At 36.5% G+C, this 23,412-nt stretch overlaps 5 protein-coding genes across 5 annotated transcripts; 2 read left to right on the plus strand and 3 right to left on the minus strand.

Moving 5' to 3' along the window:
* The first annotated feature begins 1,405 nt into the window (after positions 1-1,405).
* On the plus strand, positions 1,406-5,194 carry LOC116349819. Its single transcript, XM_031781419.1, has 5 exons — positions 1,406-1,689; positions 2,537-2,947; positions 3,062-4,044; positions 4,144-4,912; positions 4,983-5,194. The coding sequence occupies exons 3-5, from the start codon at positions 3,352-3,354 to the stop codon at positions 5,168-5,170; spliced, it is 1,650 nt and encodes a 549-aa protein (XP_031637279.1). The 5' UTR covers positions 1,406-1,689; positions 2,537-2,947; positions 3,062-3,351; the 3' UTR covers positions 5,171-5,194.
* Positions 5,195-5,770: 576 nt separating this feature from the next.
* Positions 5,771-15,081, minus strand: LOC116349818 (von Willebrand factor A domain-containing protein 8). The gene is made up of 15 exons (XM_031781418.1): positions 14,724-15,081; positions 14,163-14,590; positions 13,964-14,072; positions 13,845-13,900; positions 9,668-10,088; positions 9,205-9,607; positions 8,975-9,144; positions 8,784-8,890; positions 8,025-8,711; positions 7,323-7,965; positions 6,876-7,259; positions 6,677-6,797; positions 6,427-6,616; positions 6,124-6,365; positions 5,771-6,050 (listed from the first exon to the last, which is right to left on the minus strand). The coding sequence occupies exons 1-15, from the start codon at positions 14,905-14,907 to the stop codon at positions 5,939-5,941; spliced, it is 4,257 nt and encodes a 1,418-aa protein (XP_031637278.1). The 5' UTR covers positions 14,908-15,081; the 3' UTR covers positions 5,771-5,938.
* Positions 11,060-13,771, plus strand: LOC116349820. The gene has a single exon (XM_031781420.1). The coding sequence runs from the start codon at positions 12,477-12,479 to the stop codon at positions 13,611-13,613; it is 1,137 nt and encodes a 378-aa protein (XP_031637280.1). The 5' UTR covers positions 11,060-12,476; the 3' UTR covers positions 13,614-13,771.
* A 328-nt stretch (positions 15,082-15,409) lies between the features above and the next one.
* Positions 15,410-20,613, minus strand: LOC116349816 (DExH-box ATP-dependent RNA helicase DExH1-like). Its single transcript, XM_031781416.1, has 9 exons — positions 20,239-20,613; positions 19,751-20,131; positions 19,456-19,678; positions 18,989-19,386; positions 17,924-18,896; positions 17,659-17,846; positions 16,366-17,577; positions 15,700-16,297; positions 15,410-15,640 (listed from the first exon to the last, which is right to left on the minus strand). Exons 1-9 carry the CDS (start codon positions 20,453-20,455, stop codon positions 15,544-15,546), a joined length of 4,287 nt encoding a protein of 1,428 aa, XP_031637276.1. The 5' UTR covers positions 20,456-20,613; the 3' UTR covers positions 15,410-15,543.
* A 399-nt stretch (positions 20,614-21,012) lies between these two features.
* LOC116349815 (mediator of RNA polymerase II transcription subunit 19) lies at positions 21,013-23,023 on the minus strand. The gene is made up of 3 exons (XM_031781415.1): positions 22,424-23,023; positions 21,867-22,015; positions 21,013-21,724 (listed from the first exon to the last, which is right to left on the minus strand). Exons 1-3 carry the CDS (start codon positions 22,626-22,628, stop codon positions 21,326-21,328), a joined length of 753 nt encoding a protein of 250 aa, XP_031637275.1. The 5' UTR covers positions 22,629-23,023; the 3' UTR covers positions 21,013-21,325.
* Between the last annotated feature and the right edge of the window lie 389 nt (positions 23,024-23,412).

Here is a 23,412-nt window from a genome sequence, read left to right on the forward strand (position 1 = left end):
CAAAAACGTCCCAAATTAGTTAACTGACTAGTCAGTCAGTAATTTTTCACAAGGGATGTTGTAGGAATTAGCTTTTCAGGTTGGCTATTTTAAATCCCTTTTGACAGGGTGTAATTATCAGGGGCTATATTATTAGCAATATAGGGCAATTAGGGCATTAGATTAGACAAGAATTTCATTTAGTTTATTTTATCACAAGCAACCTGCAAATATTTCCATTGGTAAGTTATAGTTACATTGAAGGTAAGAATGTACTTTTTTTTTAAAAAATTAATAAAAAGATAGAAAAACAAAAACAAAGAACGTTTTAAAAATTTCAAATGATTTTTTTTCTTCAAAAGGTTAAATATAGCGCCAACAAAATAAAAAGAGAGAAGAATAGCTGTCACTTGTATCAAATGAAAAACCTCTATCAAGGTGAAGAACGAGTGACGAAACTAAAATGTGAAACACAAAATTTCTGATATCAATTTTGTGACGAAAATAGTTGGTAGATATATTTTCTGTGTACTGTGAATATAAACTTAATATACATTTGTATATTCGAAATTTTTAGGGGGATGGGGGTGATTTTACTGTTAAGTATTGAAATCGGTCAAAAAAAACATGTTTTCTGTGTGTTTTAGGAGCCGGGGAACACGAATCAGTCGTTTTCTCAATGTTCGAATGTATGTACGCAAACATTTGTTAACACGATAACTTTCAACCAAGAAAAGTAATTTAATCCTGACTTCACAGGATGATTGGGGATCGCGAGGAATATAAACCATTAGATTTTGAGCGACTTTGGTTGATAGAGTGAAGTGTCATGTCTGGTGTAATACCCATGGGAAAAAGTAAATTTCTCTTCCAAAATAAACAAAATTCTGGATTTTTCGCTCAAAAACGATAATTTTGTATGGGAAGTTCTATTGAAATGTGTTCAAAAGCTTTTCGTGAAAAAATACCCTGTGCAAAGTTTCACGTCGTTGCGATATCATACAGGCATTGAATTCTTACTAAAATTCCCATTTTTAGTAATTTTTGTATAAAAAGTCTCTCAGAATTTATTTGTATCGCAAAACTAATGTCAGATTCAGTTTTCTCATAATGCTTAATAAATGCATGTTGTGGATCACAGTGCGGAAAAGTTCATCTTACGGATGTAAGACATTTTATTTTTCATCACAAAACGATGAAAATGTGAGAATTCATCGATAAACTAAGCGGATCGCTAATGAACATGTATATTAGAGTGTTTCCGTAGTCAAAAAATAAAAAAATGGTAGTCGTTAATTAAAAGTGCAAAAAATTCTAAGACAAATCATGAAATTAACACAAAGCATCGAATGATATTGACACTTCCCGAAGCAAAAAATTCTTTATAGCAAAATGTGTCTAATGTCAAAATATATTGAATTAGCATTATTGATGTGAATCGAGCCTTATGACATTTGACGTTCATTTCATTGGTTTTCGTAATGTCATAATCGCCGCTTCATCCATACCGAGAACATGTTTATCGTTGTAAATACCAAGTTTACGCAGCAGTGTTAATTCCAATTCAACGTTTCAATTATTCTACGATTTTGTTAATAATTCATATTATTTTCGATATACGTGCGTTTTGTATCAATTTATTCCGAATTGTTCAACACTTGATCGATCGATTGATCCGGAGTCCAAGCAGATTGTTGAATTCAAATCACCGTGAGTAAACTTAATTTACAGTGAAAATTAAAGTGAAAAATATTGGTGAATTCATCGGTAAAAATTATTATTTTTGATGAGAAAATGCCAGCGAATACACGATTTATTCAAAATTTGAATAACGTGCTTATTCTAAGCAATTATTCATCTCCATTGTGAAATTCATTCTTATTTCATAGCACGACATATAAGCCATTTGTAACGTGAAATATATTTAAACTAGTCCAATAATTATTTAACGTTGAACATATTAACAGTAACATTACATTTTATGAAAAAAGTAATGTATTTCACAATTATTCTGCAGTACATAATTCTGTTGCGTGAGGTGGTGAAATTCATTTCAAGCAGTGATACCCATTTTGAATTGGTTCCATTGTTTAGAGAAGAGAAACAATAACTCGTTTATCAAAGAAATGTGTTTAATTTTCTTTTTCTCTCTAAATCACTGCCATTGTTATCAATCCGAAGATTTTTGTCATTTTTCTTTGTTGCATCATTTTGTGTGTGTACCAAAAAAAGCGATAGATTCGTGTTTTGTTGTCGTTCGATCAAATTGAATTCGGAACATATGTGAATATTTGTGTGGATTGGTTAAAAGGATTTTTCACTTTGATTGTATGTTTTGCATCTGTGCATTCGGTTGATATTTTCAAATTACATGTGAATGCTTTTATTTCAGTGCTGGTGTACATTTTTTTTCAATGTATATATTTTTTTATATACTTTTTTTCGATCGAACATTGTTTGATGTGAAAAGTCGTCACTTTTAAATTATATGGATCAATGATAATTCAATACAAATTCGTTTTCAAACTAAATCGAATGTTTGTTTTTTTTTCAATAGGAAAATGGCGAATCGCTTCAAGCCATCCATACCAGCGAAGGGAGAAAAGAAGGATGAGATTACGACGATCAAATGTGCGCTGAAAACAATCATTCGCCCACAATTCCAGCAAGCATTGATGAGCAAAATAACGGACCTGAGTTTGCAAGCCACTTCAATTTGCGTTTTGGGCTCATTGCTTTTCTTGTTCGAGGTACAAAAGGCGTACGAACATAGGCATTGCGAATAATGATTTCGCATTCTTTGGTGGAAGTGGAGAAAAAAAGATCCAACTCTGCTTTAACCAAGTGCTATGGCATAACAATCAGCCACCGAAACCGAAGTCGACGTACAGACCACGAGGGACAAAGCCACGAGGACCACGAACAGAGCTGCCACGTATCGACCCTGAATTCAAAGCAATTGTCGAAGGTAATAAATAATTATAGTTGATTTATTAAACAATTAAACCCCCTTATAAAATAGCGAGTTTTGACTACACAGTACACAATTTAGTTGAATTTGAAAAACATATTTTATTTTTAGGTCTTGACGACTATCATCGTATCGATTGGCCCAACAACAATGATTTCAGCAATGGCCTAAAGCATTTGACCAATCAATACACAGACAACGTCGTCACCAACTCAACAACGCATGCTGACAAACACATCACCCAGTACTTGAGACTGAAAGTGTTCGAATTGAACACAGACGGAGAAGAGGACGCAGAGAAATTTTTGCCAAGTGACATCGAAAGTGTTGTAAAACTGATCATCAAAGGAAAAAACATCAGAGTGCCAATTCACGATCCAAACAAACTCGAACGGTGTGGCATGTTGTATGACATGGTGAACGACTTGAATGTGTTTCCAGAAATCGATCTGCATGACCTCACGACTGACGAAAAACATTGGTTTAAGGCCATGCCAATGTTCCTATCTATGCAACGTGAGATAGAAGAGTACAACTTGGAGTGGCCACATCAGCACCGATCCAAACGAAAGAAAAGAAAGCGCAAACAGTCAAAGCGTCGCCCCAAGCGCAAACAAATGCTCGACGATCTAAAGTTTCGGCCATTCATCCGGAATTTAGTAGTGGTGCCGATGTGTGATTTTCGCCGAAAGCACTTCAAAATCGATTGTTCAAGCATGCACCAGGTGTTGTCTTCGCAAAAATTGCTACCGAAAGTGGAAGTTGAAAACAAAAACGGAACAACAAGCATGGTAATTCTTCCACAAAAGGGTTTCAACGATGCGCGTGATCATTGGTGGAATCAGTATTTCTACATGCGGAAAATTCGGCGATTCGTGCGTGGAAAAAAGAAGTTTGATTTTTCTATAAACACCGATGGAATCGCTGTGTCTCTGCAATACTCGGCCAAAAAGAAGACGAATAACACAGAATACGACCGTTCTCGCATCGTTGAAATGATTTTGGATGGCAAATTCGAAAATTTTGCAGGCGTTGATACAGGCTTGAAAAGTTGGAACACCACAGTGACACACAACATTATAACTGGCACCGAAGTAAGTTTTTACATTTATGTTGTATATGTATCAATGGAAGATAGACCGCGTAAGTGCTAAAATTCAATAACTAATCATTTAAAAAAAAAAAAAATTCAGACCAACTTTGTGATGTCGAGCAAGCAGTTCCACTGGCAGACTGGTCAAAATGTGCGAAATGCCAAAGCAAAGCGTTGGACCAAAGCTTTCATCGAAGAGGAGCGCCGAGACAGAGAAAACCGTGAGCTGTACCCAGTGATGCCATCGCCAAAAGGATCATACTGGCTGAACTACATCAAGCACCGAGTCAAAATGATGAAGCATGGGATTTGTGCTTACTCGACTGCCAAGTACACTCGACTCGCCTTCGACAAACACATCAAAAGCAGTAGTGTTGTCGACAATTGGGTGGATAAGGTTACCGATAAGCAACCGACTTTGTTTCTTTTTGGTGCTGATGGCGAAGTACCACCTGACAGCCGAATAAGTATCAAAAAGTACGTGCGCTGTCCAGGTGTTCGTAAGACTTTGAGGTCAATAAAGAAGCGCCGAAATTGTGTCATAGATCTGGTGGACGAATGGGGTTCATCTCAAACAGACGCAAGATGTATGAAGCGATTCCAAAACCAGCCCAAATCGGCCAGATTCAAGAAATGCCGGTGCATACCCGACGCCAGAACATTGCTGCCAATAAAAATTGTGTCAAAGTTGGGCAAGAAGGATCTATCGGAATTTCGATTGTTGCAACGCGCCATGAACGAAGCATTGGAAGAAAACGAGCCTTTATTGTCAAAAGTAAAAAGTTACTATAAAAACTGGCAATTAAACCTCGAATGCTCTGTGACTTGGCATCGTGACGTCGTGGCTGCTAAGAACATTCTGCTGAAAGGTAAGGCTAATTGACGATACAATTGCGATTGAATGATTGCTTAAGAAGATTCATTTGTTTGATTTTTCAGGACTATGGACATTGCTAGGACTTCCGATACCGGATGCGATCAATAGATATAAAGCCCGCGATGCTGTCGCTGAGGCCGCCGAAGTAGCCGCTGATGTCGCTGAAGCAGCTGCTGCTGCTGCCGCCAACGTAGATAATGATGTAGAAATGTTCGAGTACGACCAGCAGCCAGCTGATCATGCTGTCTGATCAGCACAACGCAAACAAAAAAAACAATTGTAACATTAGTTATTAAGGCTATCCCGACCATGTGGGATAGTAGCGTAGCAAAAGGTTGACACCCCATTTGGTTGTTGTTGACTGCGCAGGAGTACAAATGGGGCGTTTTTTCTTTGTAAGTAACATTCAATTTTGAAAACAGTTTTTTGCTTCGGGAAGCGTGACCATCAGTCGATGCTTTGTGTAAATGTCATGATTTGTCTTAGAATTTTTTGCACTTTTAATTAACGACTACCATTTTTTTATTTTCAGATATGAGAAACACCCTAATGTATATTCTGTTTTGTTTGTACAATGTGTCACAGTGAAATGAAAAGAGCGCAAAAATGTCAGATACTTCACTGGTGCCAAAAAAGATAAGAAAAAAATTCTGAGAAAAACCATGCTACGTAATAGTTGAACCTGAAATCAAATCAAAACATTTGATCACAAAAAAAAAAAACAAATCAAATATATATGAATGTCCGAGGATGTGAGACTAGTTAGCCACTTGTATGGCTTTGTTATATTTCAATAAAATCTAAGGAGAAGTCTCACATTCATTCTCGGGCAATCATATAAACATACAAGTAGAAATAAATAACATTTATTCGTCCACATTTCCCAATATAATATTAATTTAAAAAAAACATGATTGGTCGTTGGTAGTGTATCGATTTCAATGCACCAAATTAGAAAAGGTCATATCATCTCTATCAACAGACTGGATCTGGGGCTGCTGTTGCAAACAAATGATCCTCAAACCGTTTGATTGAGAACAGATGATGTAAAAATTTGTTTTAAAATCACTGGCAATTCAGCCAAATCCATGCAAACGAATCCACGACCAGCTGGCAATGAGCGTATAATTCTGAAATTCAAATCAATAAGCACATTAGATTCAAATATGCCATTAAATTAGAAAAAGAAGAAGAAATATTTACAGTTGAGCTTCGTTGGCCAAACTGCCGATGAAAATGGCATAAGCTTGTACTTTGGGTTCTTGTGACGTCAATGCTTTGGCCAATTCTTTTGGTGAAATGCTGTACCGTTGTAAATTCGCATCGCTTAAAACGATGACAATCGATTCGTCGGCATCTTCTTTGGCGAGTGAATCAATGGCAAACTTTGTTGCTTCCACCGTATTATCGCCAGACCAGCAAAATTGCGAATGTGCATGCATCATCTATCCAAAATCAAATCGAACAAATTAAAAAAAAATACCGTAAAAGCCCAAAACGACTTACCTTAATTGTTTCCAATCTCATTTTGGAGTCGGCCGGTGGATTTTTTTCATTAACAAACAAAATATTTTTGCTTTCGCCACTGTGACCAACAATATCGTATCGAACGCGGGTTTCAAAGCCTTCAAATGACTCCATTACCATAACGACTGCTTCAAGTTCTCGATCGAGTCTTTGGTCGTAGCCGTTGAATCTGATAGAATTGAACAAATATTTAATTTTTTTTTGCATTTTCTGAGAGGCGCTCACTTACCTATACATCGATCCTGATACATCAATAACGAATTTCAGTCTTTTGGGTTTTTCTTGCGGTTGTCCAGGTTCTGGATTCTCTTCGCCACGTTTTCGATAGATATTTCGTTCGCCCACCAAGCCTTTGATTTTTTTCGAAAAAAAAAATTAATTAAAATTAATTTTACACATTGATGCAGTCTTTTTATGTGAACAAAAACCTTCGATGAGTTTATTGTCATCAATTTCACCGGACGTTTGATGTTTCAGCCATTGGCGTTCTTTGCTTTTTGCCTGCAATGAACTTAAAATCACACGAAGCTGTTGTACTTGCTTCCGAACCGGTGCACTGAATGCATCATAAATCTGATGATCGTATGAAGACATCTTTATCTCTTTCAGTTTGTCGGCAAATGCTTTGCGATTCATTTCACGTGCCGCCTTTTTCACATACTCTGGTACATCATTTTTCTCTTCGTCGCTTAATTGATGGACTTTATGGCCTTTATCTAATCGATATGGACCGCCTTTACCACCCAAACCGGCCGTATCGCGACCACCAGTACCACCTGCCCAAGTATTGCCTCCGACGTGTGGTTTATTGTCTGAAAATGATCAAATTTGTGTCAAAATTATGAAATTAAAAAAATGCAACGTCCTGATGATACTTGGATCTTCTTTTCCATGTTTCGGTGCCGACACCGATAATCCGCTTGTTCGTTCAACGGTCAATTGAATCTCCTTTTGTCGTCGAATGGCAGCCAATTCATTTTTTGCATACATTTCAATGGCGAAGCCGTGCTTCTGCAGAACGTCCGTCACTTGTTCCAGTGCTTCTGGTGAATATCGATCGAAATCGAATACGTTTGCAATTAATTCGCCGACATTTTCGTGTGGATATTTCTCAAGATGTTTCACAATATTCACCACTTCACGGGTTGAATACGGGTAGCTTAATTGTCCGACATCAGCCATACTTCGTAGTTCTGCAAATGCATTTACTAATTTTCGTAACGTTTCTTCAGCGACATTCGGGCCGTATTGTTTTAAAAGATAAATTTCCGATTCAGTTGATGGATTATCAACGCTGTGACAACTAAATAAATCGCCCAACGATGCGAAGAAATCATTACCCAAAAATGGGAACCCTGGCCGATTTGCAAGAACAATTAATCGAAAATCGGGATGCGTATAAATGGTTTCGGGTGACATTTGATTTTCACATCGATCTACATTCGATGGATAAATTTTTCGGCCATCGGATAAAATCATTTCACCATTTTCAACAAACGTTTTTAAAATGCATGTAACCTACAAAAAAAATACGCTTCAGCCAAATCAATTAGGTGAAAAATGTATGAAAAACTCACGTGGGTGGGAGCCTTATCAGCCTCGTCTACAACTAACACATGACCCATTCGAACCGCTTTTACTAAAGGTGAATCTTCGTAGACAACAACACCGTCCACGACGGATGGTTGTGTTGTCAACGATTGTACCGTTGTATCGCGATGCAATTGTATGTACTCCCGCGGACGATTCATAAGCTGCAATAATCGATCGACCACCTTGTTTTTACCCACACCTTGATTGCCCACAAGCAACAAATGATTACCTATCAAAAAATCTTGTAGCAATCGCTCCAAAATTTCAACATGCTGTGGCACATCAAAGAACACAATGTCAGGCACTTTCGTTAGGGCTTGAGTTTTATAGAGGCTTGTTGATGTCGAGCCAATGGTTAGCATGCCATTGTCCACTTTGATCGATGCTTTTGGCAAATTTGACGTTTTTGGCGGTGAAATTGAAACGTTTTTTATGGCATTCTCCAATGCAGCACGAGGTAGGGATGGTAAAAATTTTGCGAGAAATGTCTGTTGCACTATTTCGTATGCACATGCCTCATTTGGTGGATAGGCTGACATACGATGAGCAATTCGCAATAATTGCCTCGTTGATAATGTCGTCGACAAATTTCGGACAATTGGATCCTTTGATTTTCGCAGTAATTCGGCCAAATTCAATATTTTATCCATTGATTCGTTTATCTCACCATACTAAAGTTTCAAAATGGAGAATTTAAAGAAATTTGTAAAAAAAATTGTTTTTAAAGAAATGATGGATCTTACCAACGATTGTATGATGTGCTTCTCTTCCTCTTTACTCAAATTTCGAATTTCATGGAATAGGAATAAGCTCAGGACCTCGGGTGACAGCCAATTTTTACCCGTTTCCACTGTAAGGTGATAAAAAGAAATACTTTTTAGTACTTTAGTCGACGAAGAATATGTTGATTTTTTTCAATATTTTTTAATATTACCAGAGGGTGGTTCAGCCAAAGCTACAATGCGGAATGATGGATGTATACGGAAAATTCCATTGTTGGCCAGTTCTTCTTTAGTTTGTCCATTAGATAATAGTTCATCGTACGCTTCATGTCGAATCAATCGGGTTCCATCGTACAGTTGAATCTCTCGATCATGGATAAGCCTGAAATTTCATTCAGTTTAAATAAAGTTTTACAACACTCAAAAACATGCACACTCTTACCGATGTAAAACTGAGATTGTGCTATTATGAATACGATGAATGCCATCCAAAACAGCAATAGTTCCGGCCTTTGCTGCGCGGATCATCGGTGAGTCTCTCCACACTGTATCGCCCTTTGGTGTAGTTGCCCGTTGCTGTACAAAATCTCGTGCAGTCATATCTTGATACAATACCATTGGTTCAATATGTTGATTTAGCATTTGTGCAATTTGTTCAATAAGAATCGATTTTCCGCTTCCTCTAGCTCCGATAAGACAAATATCTCCGACCGCATAGCTCTGAATTATTTCGCTCAACAGATAATTTTGATAGTTTGTCTCAACAAATTGCGAACCGATTTCGGTAGCTGTTGTTCCGCCTGGTACTTTGATTGAACATTTTTCACCATTTGATTCGATGGTCACTGGAATTTACATCGTAAAAAGTGAAAATACCAAATTATTTATCCCATTATTTTACATACCTTTGTGATATTGTAGGCTGGTTGTTGATTCTAGGAGTGCTTCCGATAGTGTGGGTCGTTCAATTGAAACAATTCTTTGTCCATTGCTTTGAATCAGGTTTCGAATCCACGATTTGTTATTTTCCGCTGATGGGAGTGCAATATTTAGCGAATCGAACAAAGACATTAAACTTCCGTGGCATTCTTTGGGCAAGAATGAATCGAACGGATACAATCGATACAATAATTGATATGGATTTGTCGATGGATTTGCTTGATTGATTTGTGCCGCCAATTTCAAATTATCGCACGGAAAATCGGGAAGAACTTTTGTAAGTGGTGTTTCGTCGGTGTTTTGAATTGCATATCCAAATGATGTTATCTTCTCCAATGTGTGTTCATTTGCTTCGGGAGCCAATTGTCGCAACTCATTCATTGTTTCCTATGAAAACACAACACATATTATTTTTGCGCAATTTTTTCCGTTCCACGGAAAAACTAAATTTATTTTGTTCAATAATAAAATTCGCGTAATAATGTTTTTTACTGTCAAATTAGTTTGGGCTCATTCACTGGTGAGCGAAAGTGGGAAGAGAAAGGCATACCATGCTTCGAAATTAAAACATTTATCCACATCATATTTCAATTGTGCATATTATCGTAAATGGTTTTGTGGCGAAACCGCAAATGTCGGAAATGATTTGCGTGTGCATGTGTGTATTTGCTTCTTTTTTCTTCAACCCAAAAAAGAAAGTAAAAAGCAATCCATAAAACTTGTTTCACAAAATTTTAATGAGCTTTATGCACCTAATATGCAAGCTAATAGTTTCAAATTCAACCATTGGAAATCCGTTGGTGTTTGTTTGTTCTTTGCGGGTTGCTAATTGATTTTCCACGAAATCAATTTTCAAACTTTTCTTTCGTTTAAAAACTTTGGCAAAGTGCTTTTTTTTCTTCATTTCTCTCTCTCTCTCTCTCTCTCTCTCTCTCTCTCTCTCTCTCTCTCTGGGTGTATATTACATTCAAGCTCGCCAATGAGGAAAACACTCAATTTGTTTCAATGGAAACAGTGATTTATTTGATGGTCACGCTTTTGAAAAGTACTTGGAATTATTACAATTCGTTGGTTCAAGGATGAAGTTTTATGCTTTGTTTGATGAAACAATTCCAGTTTATTATGCAAAAATCAAACGTTGCTGTTCAAAAATTTACTTCAAGCTTAAGCTCACGATAAATTTTCTTGTTCCAAATACGAACAGGGAAAAATCCGTTATTTTGCACATGCCTCTTCACAATATTTTACTATTTTCATTTCGAAAACTAAGCGACCCAATTTTTCGAGCACCAATTATCAGTCAAAATATCATATTGATATTCCATTTCCTGTTTTTTTCAATTTCCATTTTCCACTAGATTTTGTGTCATTATTCGTTTGCAAAGTAAATATGTTTGCAAAGAAAATTTCAAAAGTAAACATTTGTATCTGCGGAAGAGAATACTGCAGTCAAAAAATGCAGACGCAAGTACATTAAATCATAAATCTGTCATTCGTTCGCCTGCTCTCCCGCTCTCACACACAGTGACTAGGTCACGAGCGATTTCTACCTTCAATTCTGTAATAAAATGATATACATTTCGATTGTAGTTTTTCTTGGGGTCGAAAAAATGTGTTCATATGCCAAAAACCGCGCTGCAAAAATAATAATAATTTAAGAGAACAATAATAAAATGTGAAATGTCGTGTGCACATGCAAAACCATTCCAGAAATTGTTGCAGAGAGGCGTGCGTGACTCTCCTATTTACACAATAGCTTTTTTTCGTTCGAATGAATAAATCGTCGTTGGGAATTTGTTGGATTGAACCGAGAATACCAAGTCAACGATTGTTGTTTGTTTGTATGTTTTTTTGGTGTGCTTTCTTTTCGTTTCATGTGTGTGTAATTTTTGGTTTCCTTGTCGCTAAATGGCAAGGATAAATTGACAACGCCAACGTAGAGAAAACAACAACAAAACGAAAAATACACACCAACTGACGCATTGATTTAAAAAGAAACGAAAAATGGCCCCCAATTTTATGGCCTGCGACAATTATGTTCCGTTTGATTTGTTGACGTCATTCAATTGCTCGGAAATTGATTATTATCAACGATGGAAAATCCATATGACAAATGTTTGACAAGATTTCCGCAAAATAGAATAAATAAAAACTCAATTGACGACATCGTGAAAATGAACAGTCGAAACAGAAAAATACACCTTCTTCAAATTAAGATTATAATAGGTGAACGAAGTATAAAGGGCAAACGAGTCAAATTCTCCAAGCAAATGACTCGATTGAGTTAAACGAGTATGAATTGTGAAAATTGAATTTATATATGTGAAGTGTGTGTGGTTACATTTTCAATGAAGACAGACATAGAGTCATCGTTTAAAAGCATCAAATAGTTTAGTTTCAACGCTTCAACGATTCAGACGTTTCAACACAAACCAATTCCATTTCGCTTGAATCAATCTGAGATCGAAAATTTGGACTCAATTTAAAGTAAACCAATGATAGAGAAGACATTTTTTTTGTAGAAATATTTTTAAAATTGATTTGAAGAAAGTTTTTATTGGAAAAAAAATCGAAAAATTTCTCAAGTTTTTATGTCAAATTTTGAAAGCGGAAAAATGTGGCTTCCCGTTTAAAAATCAGTGTTTAGGAAAATGAATTTTAACTGTATCCATCGCAAATTCTTAAAAATTCGTAATATTCGTACGCTGTTCGAAATAAAAAGCCACGACTGTCAATGTGACCTTTAAAAAGTAGCACACATTATTTTGCCACAATATGTCTTCAATCAAATTGGATGGGCCGTCAAATCAACCGATTTGGGAATCATCTCGTCGTCCACTGCATCCAAAATGTGTGTGGATCGAATCATTTGGAGCGACCGGTACATTGAATGGTGGTCATCGTCATTTCATCTTTGATTATAATTTATCCACAACGGATCGTTTGCGAAATGAAACCGCTTCATTAACGATACAATCGCCATCATCGTTGGATAAGATGGAATCGTTCGATGCATTGGAAACGAAAATGATGTCGTTGAGCATAGTCGGTTCATCGGATAAAATGCAAAATGATCGTGTATTCAATTCGCTAGAGGATCGATCACAAATGTCGGATTTTTCAAGTGACAAAGAAATTCTAACGAATTCATTTGAATCGACTGACGAAGAGCCATTGGCCGAATCAATGCCCAAAGAAATGCCATCGACGCCAAGTTTCAAACGAATAACCAATGAAATCGATTCGAATAAAAATCTATTGGCTGAAAGAGTGTTGCAGTGGCTGGATTTGGCCGCTGGACGCAATCATACATCGACCAAACAAAGTGAATACATTGGAAAATTGTTACATACATCAAAACGACGCTCTGTTACTGCAAAAGAATCACGAAAACAAAACGATTTGGATTTGGACGATGCACAAGTTGGAACCAAAAGGCGTGAATCAATCCGACAGTTGTCAATGACATTCAACGAAGAATCGCCCATAAAAGAATCATCACAATGTCTGAATTCCAATATAGTGTCATTGAGTTTTATCGACTTATTCCCAACCACATATAAATGTTCGAGAAAATTTTTATCACTTCGTCGTCCAAAAACGTTAAACGATCGCTTGGAACCGTTGGATTTACAAATATCGTTGCCATTAAAACCGAATGCAAAAAAATCGACCAAACATTTTGGTGGACGATTCAAGACAAAACGTTTAGAATATTTTGATGATCAATATAGTTCGATAATTCAACGACAAATTTTGGAAACGTCATGCAATACACAGGTGGCCAAACGGCAATTACACATTTTCATGCCGAATTTGCCGAAACGATGTCTCGTTGTTAACGATGGCGACAAAATGTCGACACTGGTTTCACCGAAGTCGGGACAAGATAGCGAAAGTTGTTACAGTTAACGACTTACATCCACATAACTATATGCCTTTTTGCAAAAAAAAATTTTCTCTTTCTATGCCCTCTTCATTTTTTTATCTTCCTTTAGGCTAACCTTTCATAATTCCAATGATATATTTTTTCGCATAAGTTTCTTAAATAAAGATAAATTTTGATCTGAGGTGGAGTTTTTCATTTTTAATCTGATTAAAGTTAGATTATGATGATTTAGCTATGGCTAAGGTAAAGTTCACCTGGTAGGTAGTTGATGTAATGTCTCTGGCTTGAAATCTCGAGCGAAGTGGAGGATCTGGAATTTACATTAGAGTTATTAATTTAGAATTCTTGAATTAATGTCAATCTGTGGATCTACCTAATGGAACGCCTCGATATTTTGGTACTGGCAAACCCAAAGCTATCACACGGAAATTTTCAGACACTCGAACCAAACCCCATCGTTTCAATTCGTCCGAGCCATGCTCCTGGAACATAATGATTTTTTTGAGTTTCGTTTTCGTTTGTAGCTTATGAAAGAGAAACAAGTGCGATGAATGGGAAATTCAAAAAACTACCTTTTTCAGTTTATCAAATCTACTGGCCGGGATCAAAAATCGTCCGTCTTCTAGGTGCATTTCGCGATTTTCAAGCAAATTATTTAGCACAGGAAGTACATTTCGTTCGGCCTTTTCAATGCCTTCAATCACCAGGACACGTCCATGAATTGCAGCACGCACTGCACTTTGGTCAAAGTATACGGCTGTTCCATTTTGAATTTCACGTCGTTGTTTCAAATCGTTTTCTGTGGTATCCCGACTAAGTGCAACGTACTCTAATTCCCGTTGCGTCAATTCCAAAAATTGCATCACAATGGATCTTCGCAACGGACCCGGTCGACCAATTAAAAAGATATCTTGACCCAACAAATCTTTTTGTAACATCCATCGTAGGTGATGCAACACTGTCTGTGAGATGACTATTTGTTCCGATTGCGATAATTTCACTGAAAATTGAAAGTAAATGAAAACGGTTTTATTGTTTGTAATCGAGAATTTATTCATTTTGAGAATGTATTTGGAATTTCGCAATACAAGAAGTTAATTTCAAAGATGTTTCACCAAAAAACCCATACTTACGGAATTTCTGCGGAACAAATAGAGGATTCTTTGGTTTGATCAGATCTTTGGAGATGCCATCGATTGTTATTTTTCCATCGGTTGCAAGTGTCCGGTAGATTGGCCTAAAGTTTGACGACCGAAGTCTCCAGTTTACATTTGTTCTTATCGCACATCTTAATGCAAACATTCTATTAAGTGACATAATTATTTTGATACACAAATTTTCACGTTTAATTTTTACTGTTTCAACATCATATTTTCATTCATAAGTTGTTATATATTTTATATTGTCAAGTGGAAAACATCAAATTTACAATAAAATAACTAAAATGTAATCATTTGAACTTTGTATTTATACATACATGTACAAATTGAAATGACAATGTCAAACGAACCTACTGTCATTGACACACTCACGTGCGTTTGACAGATATGATTGACAGTTTGGCTTCAATTTGGAAATTATATTTGAATGCCCGATTGTGAATGATATAAGTTGAATGATTTCCATCTATTATCCGCTTTCGAATCCAGAGCGTGAACAACATAAAATGTTGTAGGGGAAGTCACCAATAATTTTGGATTATTTCTGTTTTTTATTCTTTAAATAAAATTTCACAAACTCAAATCGTAATCGTTTTGTTTTATTATTTTTTTTAATTTTCAAATTAGATTTTTAATCTATTTTTACAATGGATTTTGTTTTTATTTTATAATTTATTATTTGCTACGCAAAGCTGCCGAGAGAATGAAAAATTACAAGTTATAAATTAAATTGACAGAGTTGTTTTGAGTCTCGGTAAAAAGAATGTGAAAAAATATGAATGATTCATTTTTATTATGATCGTTTTATATTCGCAACACTTTTGCAAAATTGCAGTACTTCATTGCCTTCGTCGGGTGCCATTTCATAGTCGTCGTTTGCATCGAAAGACCTGCAAAAAATTGATTTAATAAATATATTTTCGTTTTTCTTAAAAATTAAGCTACTCACATCAATGGTCGAAAATTGCGAATGTTATCATCAACGTTGATGACATATCCGCCTTGGCCGCGTGTTTGAAATTCACCATATCCAAAAATGGCGTGTTTTTTTGGCACGTGCCAAAATAGAATAATTTTTGCAGGATAAGATTCACGGGCTTGCTTTGCAATAAAGGCACGTGGTGTCTTAAATTTCCATTGACTACTGTACACACTCTGATAGATCACGCCAACATTTGAGACCACCAGTAGAAAATAACGATTTTGAATGGAATGATTCATCGGTGGTATCATTGCCATATTAAACATACCGGGTCCTTGTGGAAATTGCAATGATGGCGGTGGAAATTGAAACGATGGTGGTGGAAGTTGTAGCGATGGCGGCGTAAATGGCTGATCCAATTTATTGAATAGGCCCTGTGTTAATTTCTTTTGTTGATTTTCCGCTGAACTAATAGAAGATTGAGTTGAAGTTGATGGTTGTACGCCTTGTGTTTGATCATCAGACACGACGTCACAGTTTCGCCAATTCAGTCCATCAGCTTGATATCTCTTATCTAGCCACTTATTGGCCTTTTTCTTTTTATTTTTCTTCTTATTTCGTCGACCTTCAAAAGTGAAAAAAGTTCGATAAATTAGAAATTCAAAAAAATCTTGTGTAATTTATCAGATCTACCTTCAGGTTCAATTGCTTGATTATATGCAGGTGAAATGTACGCTGGTCCGGCAGTGGGTCGTTCTGGTATTGGTTTTCGATCATTTTTTGGTATTGATCCCGAGCTTTTCTTTGTCATACTTCCAAAGCATTCACCTTCACCATCATTATCGTCTTTAGTTTTTTCTGCTGCTGCCTTAGCTGCCTGTTCTTTCAGATATTTCGCGATGTCATCCTCTTCTTTTAGAACCTCAAGTAAAACGTTCAACGTTGTCTGTTCTTTGTTTGTCATTTGGAATTCAACCGGATTACGTAGAAATTTCACAAATATTGACGCGAATTTTTGACGCAATTGTAGCAATAATGTTGCTTCGAATTCATCAACAATGAAACTAATCCAGTCATCAATGTTGAATATTGTCTCACCTTCCTCTTCAATACCGCCACAACCAAAAAGTTGATCGTCAAAATCGGTATTTTCAATATCATCCTCTTGCGGAATATCATCACAGTCCATGTCCGATAAAACTTCAGCCTTACTCTCACCAGACGCAATTAAACAGGAATCAGATAACATGATCGGCCCAGTGAATAGAGCCACAACGATTGAAGGAACGATTGTGATATTTCGAACGAATGAATTGTTTGAAATACGTGATTTTTCACCATGAATAAACCATTCGGCGCCAGCACTTTTCACCATTCGATCCAACTGAAAGCGACCTTTTCGTTCGCGCAACACCGATGATAAATGGGGCACCAATTTTTTATCTTGTTTCGAAATCAATTGACCTACGATCGGCGAAATTCGGCACACATTCGGATACATTCCCGCTGTCAGACACGCTCTTACAACGTCCCATCTCATTGAATTTTGGTTCAATTTACTAATATTTCGGGCGGTGCCTTCGCACACAAAACCGGCCATCGTCAAATGTCCCATGATCAAACGTCGTACGCCTTGAATCATTTGCATGTTACCCTGTGAAATGTAATTTTCGTGACAAAAATCGAATTGAAGACGCGTTTTTTTCTTTGACCATTCATCGAATGTGTTCAATAGCATTTGATGATCGCTTAGCGAATTCCGTGCGAATTCTTTTTTGATTTGATTTATTTTCTCGCCTTCGTTGCCCAACGGTAACATAAATGGATCTTTAACCGAGAGCGCACTGACGATTGTCACCACTGGATCCAAGCAACGTAATACAATCGCATACAAAATCATTTTTCCTATGGGAGAGAATTACAAACGAAATCGTATCAATGGAAATAAAAATGAAATTCTTGTAAAATTTGGACAAAATGACCTACCCAATTGACAATCGACTGGCATATTGGCCAAATGTATGCCCAAATAAGTGATATTTTCGTCAGCGTCTAGCGCATTGACTTTTTTCAGTAGTTCGATGCTTTGGCGGATATTTGTTGCGGACGGTGGCTGCAGGGCTTTCAGTAAAAATTCCTCGATCGATAAATCACCGGCCAAAATTTTTGTATTTCTGTAATATAGTAAGGTTTTTCATTGTAAGTAACGTCATAAAAATAATTATATGAATAAATAGCAAGCAAATCTTACAGGCAAATTTCTTGCAAAGGCACACGCAGAATTTCTGGCAGTGTGTATTTTTCCATCGTTTCATATTGTTCCAATGGATACAGTCGATAGCAAAATCCGCATTGAATTCGTCCAGCTCGACCAGCACGTTGTTTGGCACACGCCTGTGAAATATTCGTCGAGGTCAAACACGTCGATTCACTGATCGAATCATAGCTTAGTTGCTTCACTTTGCCAGCATCGACTACGTATACCACATCGTTAATGGTAAGCGATGTCTCCGCAATATTTGTGGAAAGTATAATTTTTCGTATTCCCTTTGGCATATGATCAAAAACGCGTGATTGCTCAGAGTTACTCGTTCCATTCACGCCACTGTGCAATACAAACAATTGATAATTCTGCATATTGAAACGATTTTCAATTTTTTCTTTTTGATCCATGATATCTTCGTAGCCGGGTAAAAAGACAAGAATACTACCATCCGTTGATTTTTCCGTATGAATATGATAAATTACATGATACAGTAATTCATGATCAATTGCATCACGTTTACTATCGGTCATTTGATATGCAAGTTGTGTGAATTGTTGCCATGCTTTGGCTTCTGCATCACTGTCGCTTTCGATGGCGGCAGCAGCAATTGTGGTCGCTGTGATCGGTGCAATAGTCTGATAGTATGCCAATACCTCACAACATTCTTCTTGTTCATTTTCTTCGGCATAGTCCAATGCACATTTTCCGTGTGCATCTTTGAATGTTGGCTTTGCACCTAAACCCAGTAATTTTGTTAGCACATTCAAAAAACCTTTTTCCGCCGCAATTCCCAATGCTGTACGCAATTTCGTACTGTGCATATAATCGACTGGCATATTTTCATCCGTTATCAAACAGAAGATTTGCTCAAACGATGCATCATCATCATCTTGGGACATACACTCATCGAAGCATTCATCGTAGAATTGGATGTCCTCGTCGCTGATTTTCAATTTTTCTTTAAATCAAACAAACAAAAAATGGAAGATTATCAATTTTGGAAGGGTTTTTAGTATTTGAACGTAATTAAATGACAATAATTATTGTTACCATTATCTTCATCGGCTTCTTTGATTGTGTCCATGTTTTTCGATGTTCGCAATATTTTTGGCAATGGATTATCAGTCATATATGTATGCATTTCTTTACTTTTATATTTGGTGCTTACGAGTACTTCGCCGAGATGCATGATTTCCACATCAAACATCCGACCAGGAACATTGATCACAGGGCAATTTTCAAAATATTTACTAAATTGGTCCGAATCAAGGGTGGCCGACATCAAAATGACCTTCAAATGTGGATTTGTTTTGATCGCATCACGAATCGCGATCAACAAAAAATCGGTCACCTTTTCACGTTCGTGCACCTCGTCCAGAACCAAATGCGTTATACTTTTGTACACATCTTCCTGTTTCGATCCGGTTAAGCAACGCAACAAAAAACCACTGCACAAAAATTGTTTTGAAAAAATTAAATTTGTTGAATTTTAAATTTTCATGATGAATACCACATACCTGGTGGTGAAAATCAAATTGGTGTCTGCCGAGATTCGACTATCCAAACGAATTTGATAGCCAACGGAACGACCAATGGTATCATTGCGCTCTGTGGAGACTCGTGTAGCAATGGATGTGGCTGCTAATCTTCGCGGCTGTGTACAAATTATTCGACATTCCTGACCGCGTGACGCAAAATCCTCCATAATGTATTGTGGCACTTGTGTTGTTTTACCAGAACCTAAAATTTCAAATACACAGTTTTACTCAGTTTGTATAAAAATCAATGCAAAAAAGTGATTTCGCAACTAACCTGTTTCGCCTGATATAACGACAACTTGATTTTGATTGATTGCATCAATAATTCCGTCACGATACTCAAAAATTGGTAAGCTTTGTCGTGTGGCTCGATATTTTTCGGCGCCATTTATCATTGGCGGCGGAACGGTTACCTTTGTCTTTGAACGTCCATCACCAAACATAAATGGCAAATGTGCATGGTTTTTGGTCGTATCGGTGGGCCGTCGTACAATTGTAATCTCTTTTTCTGCATCACTAACCGGATCATGGTTCGTTAACTCTAGCAATTTATCTATTGAATTATTTGTCAGTCGTAAATAGTTAATCGAACCGTCGCCTGTCGGTGTATATGGAACTACGTTCTTCTTAAATACCGTTAAGAATCGATTGTCGCCTATAACAGTATAAAAAAAAGGTTAAGAAAAGATGTTATGAAGAAATTGTGCCGAATAATGCTGTCACAAGCAAAAAAAATAACACATGGATATGAATAAACGATACCTTTTCCGTGCGATTTTGATTTGAGTCCAAGTGAAGCTGCAATATTGTGCAGTTTCTTTCGTTGGCCCTTCTGAAGTGTTGGCGGGAAAGAGAGTTGACCACGAGCATCTGAACCATTTGCTAATTGTGCCAATTGTTCACGATAATACTGCATCTCTTTCTTTTCAGCCTCACGCCTTTCCATTTTCTCTCTCTTCTTGCGCTCTTTGGCATCCATGACGATTTTTTTCGTGTTTGTATTCGACCAAAATTATCAACTCGACAACTAAATCGTCACAATGTCGTAAACAGTATTGAATTACAACTGAAAACTCAATTGTCTGCCTCTTAGAATAATGTGTGTGCACTAGCGCTTTTCTCAACGATATATAATACGGAATTTTGACAGCAACAACTGTCATGTCGCACACAATGGTTTTACATACAAGAGATACAAACGTCAAAACGTAACCCAAACAACGATTTTTCTCCTAATTTCAAACTTGAAACTTTTTTTTTCCTCTGCTTTTGATGATGAAAAACAGAAAAAAACGAAAAACACGTTGAATTTGCCACAAGCGACATCTGAAACGCATTCAAATAAAAAGTCCGATGTGTCATTATTTTGTTTCTTTATTATCATTTTTTTTGTAATTCGTTATAAATAATATTTTTTTTTTGTTCTCTCGTTACGAAAATTGATTTAAATTTATCTTAAATATTGCTAAATTAATATAAGTAGTTTGTTTGGGAGTTAATTGGATGTTACAAATTTAAGGCGAAGCCATCATAAAATAAATTGATCATCCGATGATGATTGAATATGACAATTGTTTTATTTTTTTATTTTTTGTTCCAGTAGATGAACTACTTCCTGTAGTAGTACGACACTACATGGAATTCAGAATGATTTTTTCACTATTTGGGATGTACGAGCGGTTTGGTTGATTTGGCGTGTGTGTGTGTGTGTATTGTGTGTGTTTTTGTTTGGATGTTTTGAGAAATTTGTTGTGATCGAAGTCCTATTATTATAAAATTGTTTGTTTGTTTGTTTGATGTGTATGTACAGAGGAATTTAAATAACATGTTGCGTATGTGATGAGAAAAATCAGAATCCAATGTTGGGCGGTAGCCCAACACCAATTGGATTGACCGTTGTAGCAGGTGGTTCGGGTGTGTGTCGTTGTTTCTTTCGTTTCTTCTCCTTCTTGCGTTTTTTCCGCTCCGATTTATCATCTTCGTGTCGTTTTTGTTTTTTGTGTTTCTTTTCATGAGGTTCAGCAACTAAATCGGTTTGCATGGTTGGTAGTGGCACAGAACTATCCTTATGTCTATGTTTTTTATATTTTTTATGCTTTCGCACTGGTGTATTATTCATATAACGATACTGATCTGGTAATGGACCTGGATGCAAGCGAAAACCAGCCAATTGTACATTGGTCAACGGCAACAGTTCTTTACCACCAATCGGCGGCTTCTCAATTACACTACGCAATGAACTATTATCCTGAAAGTTAAGAGATAGAAACATTAAACAGCTAGCAAAACAATGGTTTTTGTTTCGTGTCAAAATTCATCCAAGGAGAAAATGAAAGAAACAAAAAAAATGAAAATCATAGAAGAAATAAGGGAAAATGTTTGGTAATTACGATTTGACCAGGACCGTCGATGACACCCGGAAGATTTGGTAAAAATGATGATAGTTGCTCCTTCACTTTTTTGCCACTAAATTTACTATACGAATGCTCCAATCCATAGTGTGCCATTAGATTTGTTGCGCCCGTTAATTCACTACCGCCTGTGATTTTCGAAAAAAAAATCCAGAAAAAAATGTTATGAAATTGTACGAAAAGAAAAGAAGATCTATCGATTTGTCGTGTTGCCAATTAAAATGTTTTCAAAAAGTTCATAGAATCAATGTATTTCCACAACAAAACTTAAAACAAATGTTTACAAAAATGTAGCCTTGACTCCACATAAGTTTCGTTGCAGTACATGCATTGCATTGTTTTCACTACATTCTGATATGAATAACAGATGCCAATCAAAATATATGCCCGTCCAAACACTCTGTATTTGTTTGTTGTTTGCAACGGTCAATTTTGATTTTTCTTTTTTCTTTTTTGGAATGAGTGTGAATAAATTGACATTGATAAAAGTATGTTTGAATAAGAGAATTCGTTTTTTCTGTTCGGCTCTAACTAACCTTGTGGGTCTTTCATTAAATAAAATGGTCCATTGTGTACAATGGCTGGTATTTTTCCAAGTGAAATGTTCATTTTCAACGTGCCCGATGAATCTTGGCGCGATACGATCGGTGATCGTCCACCGCGAGGCGATGATTTTGGTGAAAATGTTTCCATTTTACGAAATTGATCCGCATGCATCATATTATTGCCAAAATTTATCATTTTTCTAGCTTTGTTTGTCGACCTTTTCGTGATTTTAAAATGGGTGATTTGTATTTAATTTTGTTTTTCATCCGTCCGTCCTTTGTTCATTTATTATCACAACGAAATAAAATATGCTAAAACAAAAAGGGGGTCGTGAACGTGAATCTTTCACAAGCTATTCACTTCACTATATCAATATATACTCCATGCAATATTTTTTTTGTTTATTTTCTCTTCGTTTCGATAAATAATAAATTAATAAAAATATTCCACTATGGGAGAAAAATAAAAAAAATTGATATAGAGATTTACAAAGTACGAAGACACTCGGGAATATTGCAAATCACCAAAATTCTACGACGATGACAAAAACTGTCTGCACGGATGAATGTGAATTGTTTCGCAGTAGGTGACATTATGACCACCATTTTAGATTTTGTTAGTGTATTACTACGATGTTTTTTTACGTTCTTTCTTTCTGAGTCGTCGTCACCCGTCTCTGTATATGTTTCGTACCAATACCATCAAATCGGGCTCATTCACATCGCTCGCGTATGCCATGCTGAATTGAATGAAATATCCATGCACATATATTTATGGACGTGTTGGTGTACGTTTGTGTGTAGTTTATTTGTCATTTGTTTCCACTTTCTCTGACCCTACTCACATGTACTGTGCACAGATATTACGTTTAGCATATGTATATGTGAAAACACTCGCAACCAACTTCACATTAAACCAGTTGAACACTAATTATCTCTGCATGTAAAATGTAAACACATTCAAATCGTATATCAGTAGT

This window comes from Contarinia nasturtii, unplaced genomic scaffold (assembly GCF_009176525.2).
Source record: "Contarinia nasturtii isolate CC-2019 unplaced genomic scaffold, AAFC_CNas_1.1 Cnas_scaffold_3164, whole genome shotgun sequence".
Taxonomy (NCBI): domain Eukaryota; kingdom Metazoa; phylum Arthropoda; class Insecta; order Diptera; family Cecidomyiidae; genus Contarinia; species Contarinia nasturtii.